Source organism: Hyalella azteca, unplaced genomic scaffold, assembly GCF_000764305.2.
Source record: "Hyalella azteca isolate HAZT.00-mixed unplaced genomic scaffold, Hazt_2.0.2 contig11733, whole genome shotgun sequence".
NCBI lineage: Eukaryota > Metazoa > Arthropoda > Malacostraca > Amphipoda > Hyalellidae > Hyalella > Hyalella azteca.
The window spans coordinates 357,260-378,290 of NW_025941719.1; the positions used below are offsets into that span (position 1 = coordinate 357,260).

The 21,031-nt window shown below is 40.0% G+C and overlaps 1 protein-coding gene across 1 annotated transcript; it reads left to right on the forward strand.

Moving 5' to 3' along the window:
- Window positions 1–6,334: 6,334 nt before the first annotated feature.
- Window positions 6,335–14,020, forward strand: LOC108680756 (leucine--tRNA ligase, cytoplasmic). Its single transcript, XM_018169651.2, has 6 exons — window positions 6,335–6,595; window positions 7,351–7,417; window positions 7,839–7,984; window positions 8,606–8,740; window positions 9,772–9,911; window positions 10,709–14,020. Exons 1-6 carry the CDS (start codon window positions 6,398–6,400, stop codon window positions 13,530–13,532), a joined length of 3,510 nt encoding a protein of 1,169 aa, XP_018025140.1. The 5' UTR covers window positions 6,335–6,397; the 3' UTR covers window positions 13,533–14,020.
- Window positions 14,021–21,031: the final 7,011 nt, after the last annotated feature.

The following is a 21,031-nucleotide window of genomic DNA, read 5'->3' on the forward strand; positions in this document are numbered from 1 at the left end:
CCATACTTTGGCCATGTGTCCGAAGTTATGTCAAGAGAATTAACAGATTTGTTTATGAAATACTTTCCAGACATTAATCTTCATATCTTACTGGTTAATAATTTCAAAATAGGTTTGCGTTTGATACAAAGATATCCTCCCTTCTCACATGCGATTGTCCCTAGCTTATAAATTTAGTTGTGCATGATGTGCATCTGCGTACGTTGGGATGATGGCACGCAACCTTTTCACTAGGGTTGATGAGCATAAAGTGAGGAATTAAAGGACTGGGCAGTTACTATTGCGCCCTCCTCATTTGGCTGTGCGCACTCACGTCAAACAGTGCAACGTTTCAGTGTCCGACACTGACTTTAAGGTTTTAGCTTGTAGTTCTGGTGCTTCCGATCTGCGCATTTTGGAATCGTTGTACATTTTTAAAGAGAAGCCTAGTTTAAATGCTGCCTACAGGCTACAGTTCTTATCCATTAGAAATTGTGAATAGATAGGTATTTCTATATTATTCTGCCCTTTGACTGTAAATTTAGGTTTTAACTTCTGTTTTTTTTTCTTATGACTCCAAGCTTTATTAATTTTCTGACTGTATTTGTGTTCTAGATTTATTGAACTGACAATGGAGCTGGTCTCCAAAATGTTTTCAAGAGAGAAATGCTGAATTTTTGTGGCGTTTTCTTTGCTTTTTAATTTCTAGTGAATCTGCAATTCAAGCAGTCTAGTCGATACCCAGGATGGTGCCGTTTTCCGCGGATTAATCCGGCGTAAACGAGGCTCCAAACCCTTCTACTGGCGTACAACGCGGCATACAAAGAGCTAAAATAACATTATTGGCGCACATGCCCGGCGTACGTCCGCATCTGGCTTGTCCCGACGTACCATACGTCCGCATCTGGCTTGTCTTGGCATACATCCGCATCTGGGTGATCTGGCTTGTCCCGACGTACGTCCTCATCTGGTTTTGAGCATTTTAGTGCATACTAATGCGTTTTATGGCAATGTAGGGCCTTCTAATGCGATCTAGTGCGTTCTATTACAATCTAGTGCGTTCTATTACGATCTAGTGCCTTCTAATGCGATCTAGTGCGTTCTATTACGATCTAGTAACTTTTAATGCGATCTAGTGCGTTCTATTACGATCTAGTGCGTTCTATTACGATCTAGTGCGTTCTATTACAATGTAGTGCCTTCTAATGTAATATAGTGCGTTCTATTACGATCTAGTGTGTTCTATTACAATCTAGTGCCTTCTACTGCGATCTAGTGCGTTCTATTACGATCTAGTGCGTTCTGTTACGATCTAGTGCGTTCTATTACAATCTAGTGCATTCTATTACGAACTTTATTATATTATTAACAACATGGCACATTATAACATTATATTATTAACAACATGGCACATTATAACAACATGGCACATTAAAACAACATAACACATCATAACATAGCACAGTATAACAACACACCATATTATAACAACATAACACATCATCACCTAGCACAGTATAAACACATAACACATCATAACACAGCACAGTATAACAACATAACATAACATATCATAACATAGCACAGTATAACAACATAACACATTATAACACTGCACAGTATAACAACATAACATAACACATAACATTGCACAGTATAACAACATAACATAACACATCATAACATAGCACAGTACTACAACATAGCACAGTATAACAACATAACATAACACATCATAACATAGCACAGCATAACAACATACCACATTATAACATTGCATAGTATAACAACATAACATAACACATCATAACATAGCACAGCATAACAACATACCACATTATAACATTGCATAGTATAACAACATAACACATTATAACATTGCACAGTATAACAACATAACAGCACAGTATAACAACATAACACATCTTGACATAGCACAGTATAACAACATAACACATCATAACATAACATAACATTGCACAATATAACATAACACATCATAACATAGCACAGTATAACAACATAACACATTATAACATTGCACAGTATAACAACATAACATAACACATCATAACATAGCACAGTATAACAACAAAACATAACACATCACATTATAATGCAACATAATATATTGTATTATATTATGTTCTGTTGTCCTGTGTTCTGTTGTATTTTAATTTTTTTATGTTATGATGTATTCTATTATATTAGGTTGTGTTATAATGTGATCTGATATAGTATCATGTGTTATGTTACAATGTGTTGTATCATGTTTGATTGTGTTATAATTTTTGATACTATATTATGATGTGCTATAATGTGCTGGGTTATGATGTCTTATGAGTTATGATGTCTTATAATGTGTTTTATTAGGATATGTTGCGGTATAATTTGTTTTGTTGTTCTATGTTATGTTACGATGTATAGTGTTATATCATGATTAGTTATGTTATAATGTATTGTGTCATGTCATTACAATGTGTCATGCTATGTTATTTATGTTATGTTGTGTTACAGTGCATTGAGTTATGTAATGTTGTTTCATTATGTTGTGTTGTAATATGTGGTGCTATGATATTGTTTGTTATAATATGTTATGTTATAATGTGATGTCATGTTAGGGTGTGTTATAATGTGTTGTATAGTGATATGTTGTGATGAGTGCAGTGCTGTTGTGCAGTGATATTTTGTGTTGCAATGTGTTGTGTTGTTAATACCATATTGTTAGTGTTACCATATTTTGTGTTATTCGCTTGTGTCGATCATCAAGCATTGGCCACTTTGATCGCAGAGAGTGCGCATCAGTGTTGATCATTGGGCATAAGCTAAACCGATCGTAAATCGCGTGCGCTTGTGTCGATCATTGGCATCGGCCACTTTGATCGCAGAGAGCGCGCTTCTGTGTTGATCATTGGGCATTGGCTAAACCGATCGTAAATTGCGCGCGCTTGTGTCAATCATTAGGCATCTTCCACTTTGATCGTAAAGATTGCGTATCAGTATTGATCATTGGGCATCAGCTAAAACGATCGTAAATTGCGTGCGCTTGTGTCGATCATTAGGCATCGGCCACTTTGATCGCAGAGAGCGCGCATCAGTATTGATCATTGGGCATCGGCTAAAACGATCGTAAATCGCGTGCGCTTGTGTCGATGATTAGGCATCGGCCACTTTGATCGCAAAGAGCGCGCATCAGTGTTAATCATTGGGCATCATCTATATAGATCATAATGCACGTGTGTTTGTGACGATTGCCAGGCATCAATCGTAACTTACGTGTGCCCGTGTTGATCATGCAGCATTGGCGAGGGTTACACTTCCGTTTTTAGCAAGCATATTGGCAACTTTCTTCCCTGGCGTACTGGCGTACATCCCAAAACGAACCTCCGGCGTACACGCTGCACCTTCCTGACCATGGCTCTAATGTCCTGTATTTTTTTTATAGAAAAAATTGTAGTTTGCCCTTTGCAATTTGTAAACATGTTGCTTCATAATATTTCCAGCTTCCACAATCTGCATTACTAACAGGGTTACTATACGGTTACAGAACTATACGCAGCTTACACAACTCAAACAGCAAACAAGAACACACCCACGCAGCAATCACCACCAATACAGACAACATCCCCACCAGACAAGCACAAGCAAACATCCTAATACAACACTACACAAACATAAGTAGGTTACCCAAATACAAAGAAGACAGACGCATCATCAGACGCAAACAACAATTTCCACTAGACCCAACAGCTACCCTAGCCACTACAAACAACACCAAAAGGGTCATACAACAAATTAAAAACTCTTCCGCTGCTGGGCCCGACAACATCACAAATGTACACCTTAAAAACCTTGGCCCACACAGAATCACGACACTTACAAACATTGCCAACTTCTCCTACTCACACTCCAAAATACCATACATCTGGAAAATTGGCAAAATAATAACACTTCTCAAACCCAACAAACCACCCACTGAGGCCGCCTCATACAGACCAATCACACTACTCTGTACACCTTCAAAAGTCATAGAGCGCCTCATACTGAACACAGCCACTCCGCACATTACACTTTCTCCAACACAACACAGATTCAGACCTCACCACTCGACCACAACACTACTCACAAACCTCACACAGAGCATAAACGATGGCATCAATTCCCGCAAACCCGCACACAGAACACTACTACTTACAATAGACATCAGTAAAGCATTTGATGCCATCCCTTGCCTCCCTCTCACAAACAAAATCTACAACACCACACTACACAACAACAACAAACGCTGGCTTGCCAATTACTTATCAGGCAGACAAGCATACGTACACTACTCAGGCAAGTCATCACACACATCACTCATACCCAACGGAGTCCCACAGGGCTCCGTACTATCACCCTCACTCTTCAATCTATACATGCACGACATACCCGAACCACCTCCAAACATCCACATTGCCTCCTACGCAGACGACGTCACAATAACATCCACTCACCCATCCGCAGACATATGTACTCAACAAGCGCAAACATATCTCAACACTTTATCACAATGGCTCACACTGAACAGACTCATAAATCCACAAACACATTAATGACCAGCCACACAAAGGAGCACCAATACAGACCAAACATCACATTAAACAACACCCCGATCCCGCACACACATGAAACAAAAATACTAGGGGTCACCTACAACACATCCATGACATTCGGCCCTCACATCAACAACATAGTGAACAACGCAAACATCATACTCAACTCACTTCGGGCCCTAGGCGGTACCAAATTCGGCAAAAACAAAGAAACACTAGCACCAACATACAAACAGTTCATCAGAACAGTGCTGGCTTATGCCAGCCCCGCCTGGGCACCCGCACTATCCAACACAAACGTACAGAAACTCCAAACACTACAAAACAAAGCACTCAGGATAGTCACAGGCTGCACACAAAGCACCCCCATAGAACACCTTCTTGCAGAAACAAAAATACTTCCCATAAAAGCACACCTCGACATGAGAGGAACACAATTCATAGCCGCAGCCATAAACAACGCACAACACCCGTGCCACTACCTACGCAACCACCCACCTACACACAGACAAATAGTGCAAACCCCACACAGATATTACACCAACATACTAGACACAATACCCCCACCCCAAGGCAACACCAGCATAAAAAAAAACGTACACACAATCATGACACTTAGAACGCTGGAGCTGGCCGGCAACAACAAAGTCCTTGGGCACCCACCACCTGATATAAGCAGCACAGAAACACAGCTCTCTAGACTGGAGAGAGTACACCTAGCCAGGCTTTGCTGCGGCCACCACCCCTCACTACAAACATACGCAAACAGAATAGGCCAAGCAGACACAGACACCTGCCCATCCTGCCAGAGAGCTCCCCACACAATCACTCACATTCTCCTGGAATATCCGCTCTGGCAGGACCTCAGACAACACCACCACATAACCTTGACCCTACAGCTCTGGAGCGACCCCCTGTCGGTGGTGTCGTACTTGCGCGAGGGGGGTCTATTGTAAAATTGAGACCGGGGAACCACAACAACAACAACAACACTCCAGGCCTCCAGCCAAATATCCTGCAAAACGTAATAACACTAAGTCAGCCCAAAATGTTTCCTTGAAGATCGCGTAGTTGGCTAGCTAGTTGCAGTCACATCAGAGCGGTCAAACTGCATTATCATGTGTTCAAGTTCAGGTGCCACTTAAGTGAAGACAAATGTTAATGTTGCTGTACAATCAGACTGTTTTTTGTAAACTTGTAACTTTTGTAAATCTACTTGGCTTGCCAAGTAGATATATTCCATGTTGCACACAAGGACACACAACAGCAGGAGCATTGAAGTACCGTACCATGGATTGCAGAACTTGGAAATTTTATGAAGTGGTATGTTTGCAAAGTGCAAACCACAATTTTTTCAATTAAACAAAAATACATGACAAAAGAGCCACAAGATTTCATTCTACTAAAATTATATGATATTAGAGTTGAGATATTTCAGAAAATAGTAGGACTTTTCCCAACCTGGTCTTAGCAAGCTGATGTTCAGGAATAGTGAAATCTTTTGGCAATGACAAATTATTTGATCCTATTGCATATTCAATATCGAAGAGACTGCTAGAAAATATGAAAAATACATGCAAATATCTAAAAAAGTTAACAAACCATGAGCAAATGTGACACAAGATGAATTATGACAATTTTGGGCATGATAAAAAAAAGTGAAAACCCAATTTTCATTTCAGATATCCTATGGAAAATAAAATAGAATAAGAAAATTATAAACATTTGCACAAGGATACTTTTTGAATTTTGACTTTATTATTTTCCAGGTCCTATAAATATTACAATAAAAGTTTGTCAAAACTTTTATTTCTACTGTCTCTACCATGTCACGCAAAAAGTTAGATATTCTCCTTGAAATAGAATTGCAAGTGCAGGAGAAGTGGGAGAAGGATAAGGTGTTTGAGGAGGATGCCCCACCAGCAGGTGGCAATGATGAGCCAAAATACTTGGTTACTTTCCCCTACCCATACATGAATGGCCGACTGCATTTGGGTCACACCTTCACCATCTCAAAAGCTGAGGTTTGTTTCTAAAACATGTCCAATTTTATGATATTTTGTCATGCAGCCTTCAACTGATCATCATGTGCTAGTGGAAGTCTAGAATCATTTGACTTGTTAAATTCTCACTAATTTCTATTTGTTCAATATAGTAAAAAACTTCAAATTGTGTAACTTATGTAAATTTTAAATTCTTCAATTATCTGTTTTTGTACAGTATTTACACAATAGAGAGAATTTTTGAAGTATATGCTTCTTGAATAGGAGAAAATTTGCTATTACTCATCCTTAAATTCTTTAAATTAGTTAATAATGATCCAATCTTGTCTTCTAATATCACATAGCTTGCTCTTGCACAAATAAATGTTTAAATGAGGAAAAATGTTTGAATGTAAATGGTAATTTTATTGTAAAGTCTGAGAGAATGCCTTAGCTGTCATGCTGATCTGCTGTTGGGATAAGGGAAGGCAGTTATTAGCTAACTTGCTATACATTATTTCTATTAGTCTGGTGACTCAAAAGGTCCATTATGTTGCTCAATTGACATTCAGTTATATACATATCCTTCAGTGTTGCAGTATCCAAAATATTTTCTTATGCTGTATTTTGATTTATATTATGAGATTTCACTGCATTTCTGCCTGAACATTTGATATACATAAAACCTTCATTAGCATCATTCATCCTGTGTCTTGAACTGATTAAGATTTATTATTTTAATGTCATTTGTCCATGGCTAGGATTATATGCAAAACCAAATATATATTTAATTTCAGTTTGCTGTTGGCTACCAAAGGCTGAAAGGGAAGCGATGCCTCTTTCCATTTGGCCTTCATTGCACTGGTGAGGAAAAGTGACTTCGTACTTTGTAATGGGAACAACTTTCTGGCTGTTGGCTACCAGTTTAACAGTAATATTTGCATACCTTATTTTTATGTATAATCTACAATTAAGTATTGAATTACTTCAGAGTTGAAAGCTGCTTGGATTCAGAATAATTTTTGAAGACAAGTATCTTGAATAGGTGTCTGTAGTTTGTATTCTATAAAATTTTATGAAAATGTTGATCCATGAAATGATGTTGAAAAATGTTGTCAAATATAGAAATTGAGGCAAAGGGATACTCGTTGAGAATCTCTTATATATAGAATTTGTCAGTTGTGGAACCTAGTCTCTTCAATGCATGTAATGTGTATGCTGAAAAAGCCAATACTACATTAAACTTGTAAATGGAATTTTTATCTCTATGATAATTTATTCTAAGGAATGCCAATCAAAGCAAGTGCTGACAAGCTGCTCAGGGAGCTCCAAGAGTTTGGCTTCCCACCACAATTCCCAGAGACGCAGGCTGAGGAGGCTCCTGTTGCCTCATCGGAACCTATCATTGTGGACAAGAGTAAGGGCAAGAAGGTGAGATTTTTCTGCTGCACAATTCAATTTTGTGCTGCAAGGTTCCTTTTTGTGCTGCAAGGTTCCTCTTTGGAAGGAGGGCTTCTATGTGTTCACTGAAACCCAGAAATACTATCTAGTTCCACCATAGAACTTTTTCTGAAGTCATTTGCCATTTTCACGACAAATCATGAAAATGTGCTTGGTAGAGTAGCCTGCCTTGGCAGGGTAACACGGTGTGGCAGGGTAACACGGTACACGTCGTGGCAGGGTAACACGTCGTGGCAGGGTAACACGGTGTGGCAGGGTAACACGTCGTGGCAGGGTAACACGTCGTGTCAGGGTAACACGGTGTGGCAGGGTAACACGTCGTAGCAGGGTAACACGTCGTGGCAGGGTAACACAGTGTGGCAGGGTAACACGGTGTTGCACGGTAACGCGTCGTGTCAGGGTAACACGGCGTGGCAGAATATATACGTATATACAGGAATATGTAATATGTGTATTATAGGAATCTTTTTGAGGTAGTGTTGCGTCGAGAAGAAACAAATATATATCAGTATGGACTTGGGCTCACGCTTCATTTTATAATTTGTCTGCCTGTTGAATATGCAACATAATGATAGCTCAATTATTTTGCAGAGTAAAGCCACCGCCAAGGCAGGAGGCTTCAAGTATCAGTGGCAGATCATGCGCTCGCTCGGCCTTCAAGACGAGGAAATAAAACAATTCACTGACACCAACCACTGGCTGGACTACTTCCCTCCTGCCACCAAGGTGGGTGGTAACTATGGCTGGACTACTCCAACCCTCCTCCGGCCACCAAGGTGGGTGTTAACTATGGCTGGACTACTCTAACCCTGCCCCTTGCCCACCAAGGTGGGTGGTAACTATGGCTGGACTACTCCAACCCTCCTCCGGCCACCAAGGTGGGTGTTAACTATGGCGCGACTACTCCAACGTCCAACACCTGCCCACCAAGGTGGGTGTTAACTATGGCTGGACTACTCCAACGTCCAGCCCTCCTTCTGCCCACCAAGGTGGGTGTTAACTATGGCTGGACTACTGCAACTCTCCCCCTGCCACCAAGGTGGGTGTTGGTAACCGTAACCAGACTCATGTCTCCCTCCCGTTGCCACCTCCCCTGTTTATAAAGATTCACCACGTTCATATGCTGAAAACTGAACAGTATGTGCAGTTGCCCAAAAATAAATTCTGCAGGAGCCATGCAAGATTCCCAAGTATACATTTCCCAGCATTGAATATTGCTCAAAACTTCCATTGTAAGTAGCAGTTGTGCGTTTATATGGACGTCCATGTATACGTTTCAATGCGGCCTACAACCAACCCGGTATTACATCATTAAAAACACCCGCTGCGATTCTTCAGCCAGTGCAGTCATTTCCCGTCCATATATTAGTCATTTTACTATGGAATTTACCGATCACTTCAAGTCATGAATCACAAGCTTATCTTGTTTCTCTTGATAGCTTCACTAGTGAATCCTACGAGTCTTAACCCTATTATCTTCATGTATCTGTCATGAATATACTAATATCATGTTGTATCGTTAGGGCCGATGATTTCACCCCTTATTTTCTTGTATGTGTTCCAAGGATCTAAATGTCAGGTTAAATCATATTTGCTATGATCTCATCCCTTTACCTTCTTGTACCTATTAGAATTATCCAAGTTTCATGTTATTTCTTTTGCGTTGTTGGTGTCATCCTGCTATCTTTTTGTATCTATTACAATTATATAATCGTGTTGTGTATTACTTGCCATTAATCTCATGGGCGTTCGATCAGCGTGACTTGCAGCGCGTTGGTCTGCACGTGGACTGGCGGCGGAGCTTCATCACGACCAACAGGAACGCTTACTACGACTCCTTCGTGCGCTGGCAGTTCCTCAGGCTCAAGGAGCGCGGCAAGGTCGCCTTTGGCAAGCGGTCGGTAAATTACGTAACACAGGAACCGTTTTCTCTGTAATCATTAGAACTGAAAATGTCAGTTTATGTTGCAGTATTTTTACATTTTTATTGCAATCACCCTAATTCACCTGCTGCAGATTCAACCATGCCATTTCAAAACTTTATGTAAGTTATTTATATCGTACATGAACCATTGTTTCAATGTAGAAATTATTATGACGGGTCCGCTCGGTGGTCGTTCGCACACAACAACCCAAGCTCACGTGCCAATCAGCTTATCTCACAAGCAGCTCATCTCATTCATTTTCTTTTGAGATGCCGCACTTTATTTACCTTCTATTGAAACACTTCATGCCTGCTAATGTGGAAACCTACTAACGTGGAAACCAAGGCATGTAAGCAAAGATGGTCATTGTGTTAGCGTATAAATATTGATTGAATGTTAGCTTTAAAACATTTTTTATGCAGTTATTCATCATGTGATGGCCTTAGGTGCCAGCTCATGTTGTATCACAAAATATCTCGAGCTTCATTCACCAACTACGAAACAACAATAATAACTAAACTTAATAAATTAATTTTTGTTTCTGCCTTTTTCAGATTTTATGCTTGTGGGCATTTATTTTCCTCGACGTTCTTGCCTGGCTAACTAGCTCTAAGTATTTAGGTGAAAAATTTTTGGACAAGAATTTGTAAAAAAATTTTTTTTAAATTTTCGTTAAGCCTTTTAGTAAGAAATGTAAGCATAACATTTCGAATGAATAATTCATACTCTTGCTTTGGTGGTGAAGAATTGTGATTATGTGTGTTTTCAGGTACACAATCTACTCCCCAAAAGATGGACAGCCGTGCATGGACCACGACCGCGCGTCGGGCGAGGGCGTCGCGCCTCAGGAGTACACACTCATCAAGATGCGTGTCGTCGAGCTTCCCTCTGCCCTCGCTGCCCTCAAGTCTGCGGCGTCGAGGCCCGTGTTCCTGGTGGCCGCCACGCTCAGACCCGAGACGATGTACGGTCAGACCAACTGCTGGCTGGGTCCTGATGTTAGTTACGTCGCCGTGCAGTCCCGCCGAGACGAGGTGTTCGTGTGCACAAGACGCTCGGCAACAAACATGGCATACCAGGGAATCCTGAAGAAAGACAACGTGGTCGAGGTTTTGGGCGAGTTCAAGGGGAGCCAGCTAATGGGTGTGAAACTTTCAGCCCCCATGACGACTTACCAAGTGATCTACACGCTGCCCATGCTCACAGTCAAGGACGACAAGGGCACAGGAGTTGTAACTTCTGTGCCTTCAGACTCCCCTGATGACTATGCTGCGCTCAATGACATCAAAAACAAGCCTGCGCTCAGGGAGAAGTACGGAGTGACTGAGGAGATGGTAGCTGTAGAGCCAGTGCCCATCATCGACGTGCCGGAGTATGGCAGTCTGTCAGCTCCCTCGATCTGCCAGAAGATGGGAATAAAATCTCAAAACGATAAAGACAAGTTAACTGAAGCTAAAGAGAAAGTTTACCTCAAGGGTTTCTATGAAGGGGTGCTGCTCGTTGGAGAGCACAAAGGTAAAAAAATACAAGACGTGAAGAAAACTATCCAAGATGCGCTAGTTAGTAAGAACGAGGCCGTGATGTACCAAGAGCCTGAGAAGCTTGTGATGTCGCGGTCAGGTGAGGAGTGCGTGGTGGCGCTGTGTGATCAATGGTACCTCACATACGGCGAGCCCAAATGGCGCCAGCAGGCCCAGACCGCCCTCGAAAATCTGGACACTTTCCACGACGAGGTGCGTAAAAACTTTGAGCACACACTGGACTGGCTCAAGGAGTACGCCTGCTCTCGGACCTACGGTCTGGGAACCAAGCTGCCGTGGGATGAGGCTTGGCTCATAGAAAGCCTTTCCGATTCCACGATCTACATGGCCTACTACAGCGTGGCTCACATCCTGCAACGTAACTTCGATGGCTCACAAGGAAATGAACACAACATCAAAGCCGAGCATATGACACCAGAAGTGTGGGACTACGTCTTCTGCCAAACCGACAAGATAACAAAAACCTCCATCAAACATGATGTCCTGCGAAAGATGCGTCGCGAGTTTGAGTACTGGTACCCTGTTGACCTGAGAGTTTCTGGAAAGGATCTCATACAGAATCACTTGACTTACTACCTGTACAACCACTGCGCCATCTGGCCCAAACAGCCAAAGCTCTGGCCGCAAGGCATTCGCGCCAACGGCCACCTCCTCCTCAACTCTGAGAAAATGTCCAAGTCGACCGGAAACTTCATGACTCTTGCAGACGCGCTCGACAAGTATGGCGCTGACGCCATGAGGCTGGCCCTCGCCAACGCTGGAGACTCCATTGAAGATGCTAACTTTGAAACAACTGTGGCAGACTCCGCCGTGCTGCGTCTCTGGACCTTCGTGGAGCTCGTCAAGGAATTGATCGCTGAGATGCCCACTATGCGCACCGACCAAACCTTCAACGTCAGCGACAAGATGTTCCTTGCAGAAATGGATCTTAAAATCCGCGAGTCGGATGAGAACTATTCTGGCCTTCTGTTCAAAGAGGCCCTTAGAACGAGCTACTTTGAGTACAGCAATTTATTCCACCAGTATCGTGAGCGCGTGTCTGTTGATGGCGGCCTGCACAAAAAGGTCGTGGAGCGCTATCTGGACACACAAGTGCGTATCTTATCACCTATTTGCCCTCATGTGTGCGACTATGTTTGGCGAGATTTGTTGGACAACAAAACATCTGTGCTACGAACGAAGTGGCCCGAGTCTTCAGAGCCTCAATTGGCTCTAGTTAAAGCCTCGTCTTACTTGGCCGACATCTCGCACACCTTCCGACTTAGGATGAAATCAGCCATGACCTCAAAGAACAAGAAGGTTATCGACTCTTCGAAGAACATTGAGAAGCCATCGCATGGCACAATTTGGGTTGCCAAATCTTACCCTGACTGGCAAAGTAGCATCCTTGCCAAAATGGAGCAAATGTACGTGTCTAATGGGAATGCGTTGCCTGACAACAAAGTTATTTCCCAAGCACTGGCAGGAGTGCCAGATCTTAAAAAGTACTCGAAGAAAGTGATGCCGTTTGCTCAGACGGTGAGGGAGAGGGTTGTCCTCAGCGGCACATCTGCCTTCAAGAACACTGTAGATTTTGACGAGGCTCAAATCATCCGCGAGTCTATCGGTTACTTGAGGGAAACACTCGAGCTCGAGTTTCTAGAAGTAAAGTGGACGGACACATGCGATGACGACCGTATTAAGAGCGACGTAATCCCAGGTGAGCCCTTCATGACGTTCACTAGCGCCCCTCACGTCGTGACGAGCGTCATCAACCCCGTCGCCCACACCGCTCTTTTCAGCTATTTGCTCCCCGTCTTTGACCAGGACTGTGCATCTCGCATCGTCGCCAGGATGGTCAGGCGGGAGAAGGCGATCAAACCCTCCATGAAAATCTCCTTGTATCGCTACACTGATCCTGTCATGGGGCCCAGAGTCATCCCCAACATGAGCGACATCCTGCGTGGCACCGAGCTTATCAAGGACTCGGATGTGTTCGTGCTGAAGAACGACAGCATTTATGTTGCTGGCAAACCACTTGGCGAAAAAATGTTGTTCTTAGTATCACCTTGATCACGCCAGGTGGGATTAACCATTGAATGCCAATAAATAGATTTTTTAGTTTGTCTTTCTTTATTCCGTGGATTTTCTGGATAACGCGGATTTACTGCGAATATTTGGGTTTATTCTTTGGTTCTGTCTTAGCAAGATGAGAGTGCAAGAAACGATTCAAGGTAAGCTCAGGGACAAGATGAGGCCTTCCTATGATTTACAGTTTATTTTTCAGATATGGCCTGTTATCAAACATTATTTATTTTACATAAATTTTTATGTTCTAGTAGTCTTATAGGCCGATACCTTAGGGATTTTCTCAGAATTATTTGTTTCATTTAATGTTGACCAATAGGAGAATAAGTCTAAAAAGCGTCCAATATATTTGAATCGATTCCCGGGTGTTAATCATGACTGGCAAGTGCTCAACTGGCGCACAATGTTTGGGTCCGTAATTTCTTGTGTGCACTTAGTTGTAATCTTTTCTCATATTTAAACTATTCCTAATATCACGTGCATCATTTCCCTCATATCAAGTCTTCGCTGTTGATGATATAAGCGTCAACTCGAGAAAAAATATTTAGGATTGCATGGGCTTGCCGAGGCTTTGGATTAGGGCCGCTTGACACAAGAGGTCGGGAATCTTCTGTACTGTCAAACAGCAATTGTTTCAATTCCTTTGGTGTCTTTTACTGCAATTGCATTAACGCGTACGAATAATTCAGTTTCAATTCATTACAATCAGTTTTCAACCTTTGTACGTAGGCGGTCAGGAGCTGAAACTAAACCCTTATTCAAGGAGACCATGTAATTTGACTTGCAAAGTAATTGTGTTTGCCCAATAGCCCATCGATATTATTGCCGGTATGTATCATTTCGTTGTGTGCGAGATGATTGAACGTTTTTTCGGAAATATTGAAAGGTTATGCAGTAAATTGAGCGGCTGTCGAGTTCCAGGCATTATGCAAGCCATATAATTGTGTGCAAACTGTGGGCACCATAGTGAAAAATTTTACCAGTCCGGGTGGGCAGCTAGAACTAATTCAACGACGCGTCATCACGGGTGATCCGGAATTATCAATTGTTGAGCATATAGATTCGTGCTCAAGTTACACCTGCTATGTGGGATGTGAAATTAAAATATAACATGTCGGAAGAAATGGCATGATACACCGCAAGCATTACCAGAATTCTGTGAAGTTAGAAATATCAAAAAGAAATCAAATGAACGAGTTCGCGGATGTGAAATGAGTACATTCAAAACCCAAACAACTTCCATTCAACGTGTCGACTTGATGGAATGTGGAGGCCTCTGCGGTGGCGTGTGCGTAATTTATCGCTACCTCAAATGTCATATCGCATTCAGAAAGGTTCACTGGTTACGAACAAAAATATTGTGAATGGTATTGTGAAGAAATTTTATTTACGATAGCAGCAGTTGGAGCTGTCGCAAAGCATGAAATGGAGAAAACTGAACGCTCTCTGAAAGAGTAAAAATTCAAGTGCAATATTCATGTGACTTATCGAGCGTCGAATTCTGCAATTAGAAGTGAAGACGTGTCGTAGAGGTACAAATGAAACGAAAAATGTTTACATAATTTTTTAGGTACGAAAAAATCAATATGGCAAAAATTAATTGCAAAGGAATGGCAGGATATCCATTTGATTCGTTTTTTTCTTCAGACATAAACGCCAACTTCAACTCAAAGTAAAAAAGCCTGAAACCAACCATAACAATAATCTGAGGCACTCTTGGAAGTAAATTTGCTTTGAGCACAAAACTGAAAAGATTTAGCGTATAGGTTATTTATGTGAAAGAATCACGGTCATATTTTTGAGAGCCTTTCAATTGCAATTGATTAAAAATATGTCGACGAATCCATGCAATATAGTAGATATGTCCACCATTAAGTCAGAAGCCTGAACACAACACAACCAGCATACGCTGTTAAATAAAATAATATCAGAACTTGATTGCGCATATGAATCAGAGACCACGTTACCAGCCTCCTGTGTTATTTGACTTTGAATTACACAAATGGCCCTGAAAATTTTGTCGAATCCAACTAAATATCAGTAAACTTGCCTAATATCTGCTAGTCTCGTACTTCAAGTAACCTCAAGTTAATATTAAGTTCAGGTCATTAGTTCAAGATAGGCAGTTAATGCGCAGCTGTGTTCACAACGGAGGCAAATGCAACACAGACGCAAATATTGCAGAAATACACACACGCACATTGGACGTTCCAGGTCGGTATTAAATAAACAAAAAATTCACAAAACCCAGTGCTGCAAATATCACATTTTCCCCAAAGCTGAAGTTGCTATCAACATAACAGCACCTCTCTACAATAACCTCGCGGATACAAAAACTATGGTAATCTAACAATTACAATATATTTACTTGAAATCAGATGTTTTAAAACTCACACTCACGCTTCCGTAATTAAAACAAATCAAGCCACACAGCTATTGCTAAAATTCAGACATACAACAAAATTTATCTCGATAGCTACATCACCAACATTCATCATAATTTAAAGTAAGTAATGCCTGTATTTTCTATTGGAGTGGTGAGCAAAAATATACTGCAGTGCGTAACTAGCTCCATGGAATGATTCAGTGAAATTAATTCCTAAAATAAAAAATCAACACAAGATACAGACTCACCGGAACTCAAAAGCCATTGCAAGCTTTCGGCCCCAACGAGGGTTTCAAACACAAATAAATTTCAAATAGTCAGCACCGACATCACAACTTTACATCAAATGTCCAATTTAGGAAATAAATTTGTGCAAAACGGCTGTTCACTTAAGAATTGAACAGTACTAACAACTGTGAATAAAAACACAAGTTGGATGAACCAATTGGTACAAGTTACCTAGAATTCAGTACCCAAAAATGAGTAGTTATGATAGATTAAAATTTGAAATAAATCTTAGTTTTTAATAGCATTAATTCACAAGTTATATGTTACGACAATTTTTTATTGGGCAGCTATTAAATAGGAGGAAAAATGAGCACAACACGAGCCAAAAATCCTGAAAAGAATCTATTAGATAAGTTTACAGCACACGTTTAACAGTTTAACATTAACACTAATTGTAAAAAAATAATTGCGCGTTTATCAGTGGCTACAATGGGACCTTATGATGGGGAACCAACAAGCCAGCCAGGCAGAGAGCCTTCAACAACAGTAAGACACGACCTTGCTGAGCATCACTCAACAGCAGTGATTGATAGAGCCCACATCATAGGGCCCTGGAATCATTCAAATGACAGAGAACTACCAGATAAACTTCATCAGCAGAGGCAGTATTTGTTTTAACAGTAATGTTCTGCAGGTTACCAGGAAGTGCTCATGTGCATTTGTAGGTCACAAAGTAGAAGGAGATATCACATAACCTAGAGGTCAGTGACAGGCCTGGTTTTTATATAAACAAAGATAATGATAATAAGAGCTAATACTGCCAGGGAAGGTAACGCCACAGTAAAAACCTCCTCCCTACTCTTCGTGAAGGCCTCTATACGCTCCTTCTTCTCCTTTGGAGATTCCTTCCGCTTGCATTCTTCGAGCGTACGTCTTCTTGAAACATTTGTGAAACTTTTCATCTTGTACGTCTTCTGACACCTTTCAACCTGGAGGTAAAAGAATGTTTACATACTTATTTTTACCTGAGACAGATGACACATCAAAATAAATAAATTATTCATGCACATGCATGACAACCCAACAACCACATTATGAACCAGGGTTAGTGATTTTTTCTATTAAAAAAAAAATCAATGATTTTTTTTTATTTTTTTCCATGATTTTTATTTATTTATTTAATTTTTAACAATTTTCAGCTTTTTTGTCTTTTTGAAATGTTATTTTCTAAGTTGCAATTAGCCTACAAACAATAATGGATCAAAATGGATGGCTAAAAAGGGCAGTTATTGCCTTCAAGAATGGCCAAGGTGGTGTTTACCACTTTGGGACTTTTCGGTAAACAATTATTGATAAATCTATTCATTAGCTTTGTAAAGTTTGTATGGAGCAAGGTAACAAGCTAAATATTGACCATTTAACTGGCTGCAATATACAACAACACTTCAGGAATGCAGATCTTCTAAACATTGAAGAGATTCATAACAGATAGGTAGCTGATAGCACAGTGCACAGCACTATCAATAGATCTACCAGTTTTATGTAATATAAATCCACCAGACTTTACCCTCTAAAGTCTAAACACATCGACTAGTAGTGACTGAGTGACTGATTGCCACTCTTCCCATTTGATTCAGACCAATAATCCTATACTAAACATAAACTGAACCATAACCAAACAAGCCTCAAACGACTTGAAACAAGACTAATGTTATGAGAAAAGCTAACACTGTTTGAAATAAACATGTGCACAATTCAAACATTTTATTTCCATTCACTGCATTTATTTATTATATATATAGTTTATAATTTTAGTTGGTTTGCTTCTAGATTTAAATTGACATATTTATAGATTGAAATTAAATATTTTAATTAGAATACTCATATTAGGGTGGAAATTCTTTCTAATTGCCTAAAAGGTCAATACAATCTCAACTTCTCAATATACAGGGTTGGGCAGAACCAATTGAGCAGTTTTGAGGCGAAATAAAAGAGTAATGGAGGTACATAAAGAAGAAAGTTTATTTTCTTGGAGGTTAGTATAACATATCATTTAGAATACTTATGTTTTGAAAACAATATCTGGAAGATGGTATCCGTTAGCTGCAACACTGTTGGAGTCGTCCTTGGAGGAGGGAGTAACCGTGACAGTGAATTCCGAACGCTATGCTGAAATGTTGCAAAATTTCTTGCAGCCCAGGATGGAAAACATTGTTGAAAATGAGGTATGTGGTTCCAGCAGGATGGGGCTACAGCTCACACAGCCCGAATGTCACTCAATGTTTTGAAACGCATGCTTCCCGGACTCTGGTGTCTCTGAGGGGTGATTTACAGTGGCCAGCGATGTCACCTGATTTGAGCATTTGTAATTTCTTTCTTTGGGGACATCTAAAAAAGAGGGTGTTCAGAAGTCGCCCTCACACCCTACCACAGCTAAGGGAATGGATTCTGGCCATACCTCGCCTTATTATACCTCGATTTATGGCCATACCTCGCCATATGTGTGAACGTGCTGTAGGAAACTTCCGAGAACGACTCCAACAGTGTGATGCAGCTAACGGACACAATCTTCCTGATATTGCTTTCAAAACATAAGTATTTTGAATGGTATGTTATGCTAACCTTGAGGAAAATAAACTTTCTTTTTTATGTACCTCCATTACTCTTATTTTGCCTCAAATTCAATCGGTTCTGCCCCACCATGAATAAGCTAGCTAACACATTTAAATTGTATGTTGTAATTATTATATAACAAATAGTCAAATAGTTAGTTAAAGACTATTTATAGCCTTATAAGAATTAGCTAAGCTGCTAGCTATGTACAATGTATTGCACTCTTGATGCCTCTGTACCAAGAACATACACTTCATTGGAACCTAATACATACTAAAGGCAACAAGTTTATATTTAAATTTGTTATAAGTACATTTATACTAAACCATGAATAACAATACCTCAAAATAAATTAAAGACTGCCACTCAATATATTTAAATACATAAAAAATCGGAAAAATAAAAAAAAAGTCAAAAATAAAAATCATGATTTAAAAAAAATCAAATGATTTAATCACATGATTTAATCAGTTTGATTTAATCAATGTCAACCCTGTTATGAACTGAACTGAAGAACAACTTAAACATTTCAGACTCAAAACAATAAAACCCACAGAGTTAAATAGATCATATTAGTTTTAAAAAACTCCATATTTTCTTACCTTTTTTGCTAAAAATTAATGCAAAAATATTTTTTATTTATATAGTAGATATATACCTGATAGAATGAAATTGATCAGTTTTAAATTTGCCAGCAAGCACAAGAATTTTCATCGCATTTACAGGTGGCTTCTGTGAATTTTCTAAATTCTACAGTTATTCTGAATGATAGAACTAATGTAATCATTTTGTATTCACTTAAGTATGAATTAAAAATGAATAATTTATACACTAGTGAAAAGAGAAGGATTCAGATTTTTTTTATCCTATTCAAACGCATTGGTTGGCAGTGGTGATGGTAGATTGGCATACCATCCAATGCTTTCTCATCCAAAACTGATCGTTGGATAAATGCATAGTAAATGATGACCTGGCTCTATGTTGCTGGCCACCGAGATCATCTGATCTCACCCCGTGTGACTCTTATGGGGATATGATAAAAAAACTTTCCCAGCAGGCATTCTGCGGTTGAATCAACTAAGCATTAAGACATTGAGATTGGGGTGAAAAGAGGTTTAGAATGAAAATTGAAGCAACATCTTTCATTAAACGTCGTACCGACGTTACAATGCTACATTGAATTAATGTTGCTACTACGACGTTACTGCAATGCTGAATTCTATGGTTGAATCGACGTTGAATCAACTACGCATTACGACATTAGGATAGGAGTGAAAAGAGGTTTAGAATGAAAATTGAAGAAACTTCTCTCATGAAACGTCGTACTGACGTTACAATGCAGCGTTGAATCAATGTTACTACTACGACATTGCTGCAACGTCAAATTCTGGGGTTAAATCAACGTTGAAGAACCATCCTGTTTTCCGTCTGCAGCAGGATTCGAACCCGGGATCGCTGGAGACCGCGCGACGCCTTAGCAACCTTGACCACTGCAGCTCGCCTGCATGAGCAATAGAAATAAGCTAAAGAATTGTTCGACTCCTTGAAAATTGAGTTGCATTCTCTGGTCATCAATCGTACACTTATATATATCCATTTCATTCATTAGTGCTGTTATAACATTAGTTCCATGCTGGTAAATAGCTAAACATTAAACGTACTGATATCGATAATTTTAAAACGTTGAAATAAGGTTGTTTTACCGCCATTCTAGTTTCAGTCGGATTTCGACGTTGATTGGACGTTTAAGTTTGGTTGTTCAGCATTTCAACTTAGAATCAACATTGATTGAACGTTTAAAAATAAATAAAAATTAAACGTACCAATATCGACGTTAATTCAACGTTGAAATAAGGTTGTTTTACGTCCGTTCTAGTTTGATCAGATTTCGACGTTGATCGGACGTTTAACTTGGGTTGTTTAGCATTTCAACCTGAAATCAACATTGATTCAACGTTTAAAAATTAGTAAACATTCAACGTACCAATATCGACGTTTCAACGTTGAAATAAGGTTGTTTTATGTCCGTTCTAGTTTTGGTCAGATATCAACGTAGAACGGACGTTTAATTTTGGTTGTTCGGCATTTCAACCTGAAATCAACATTGATTCAACGTTTAAAAATTAGTAAACATTCAACGTACCGATATCGACGTTGTTTCAACGTGGAAATAAGGTGGTTAAAATTAGTAAACATTTAACGTACCAGTATCGACGTTGTTGCAACGTTGAAATAAGGTTCTTTTACATCCTTTCTA

Bases quoted from the DNA above. Each gene is read 5' to 3' on its own strand.
- LOC108680756 (XM_018169651.2), top strand. From the start codon at position 6,398: ATGTCACGCAAAAAGTTAGATATTCTCCTTGAAATAGAATTGCAAGTG. The intron at 7,418-7,838 runs GTGAGGAAAAGT...ATTTATTCTAAG, and splicing joins ATTTGGCCTTCATTGCACTG to GAATGCCAATCAAAGCAAGT. The intron at 8,741-9,771 runs GTGGGTGGTAAC...GCGTTCGATCAG, and splicing joins ACTTCCCTCCTGCCACCAAG to CGTGACTTGCAGCGCGTTGG.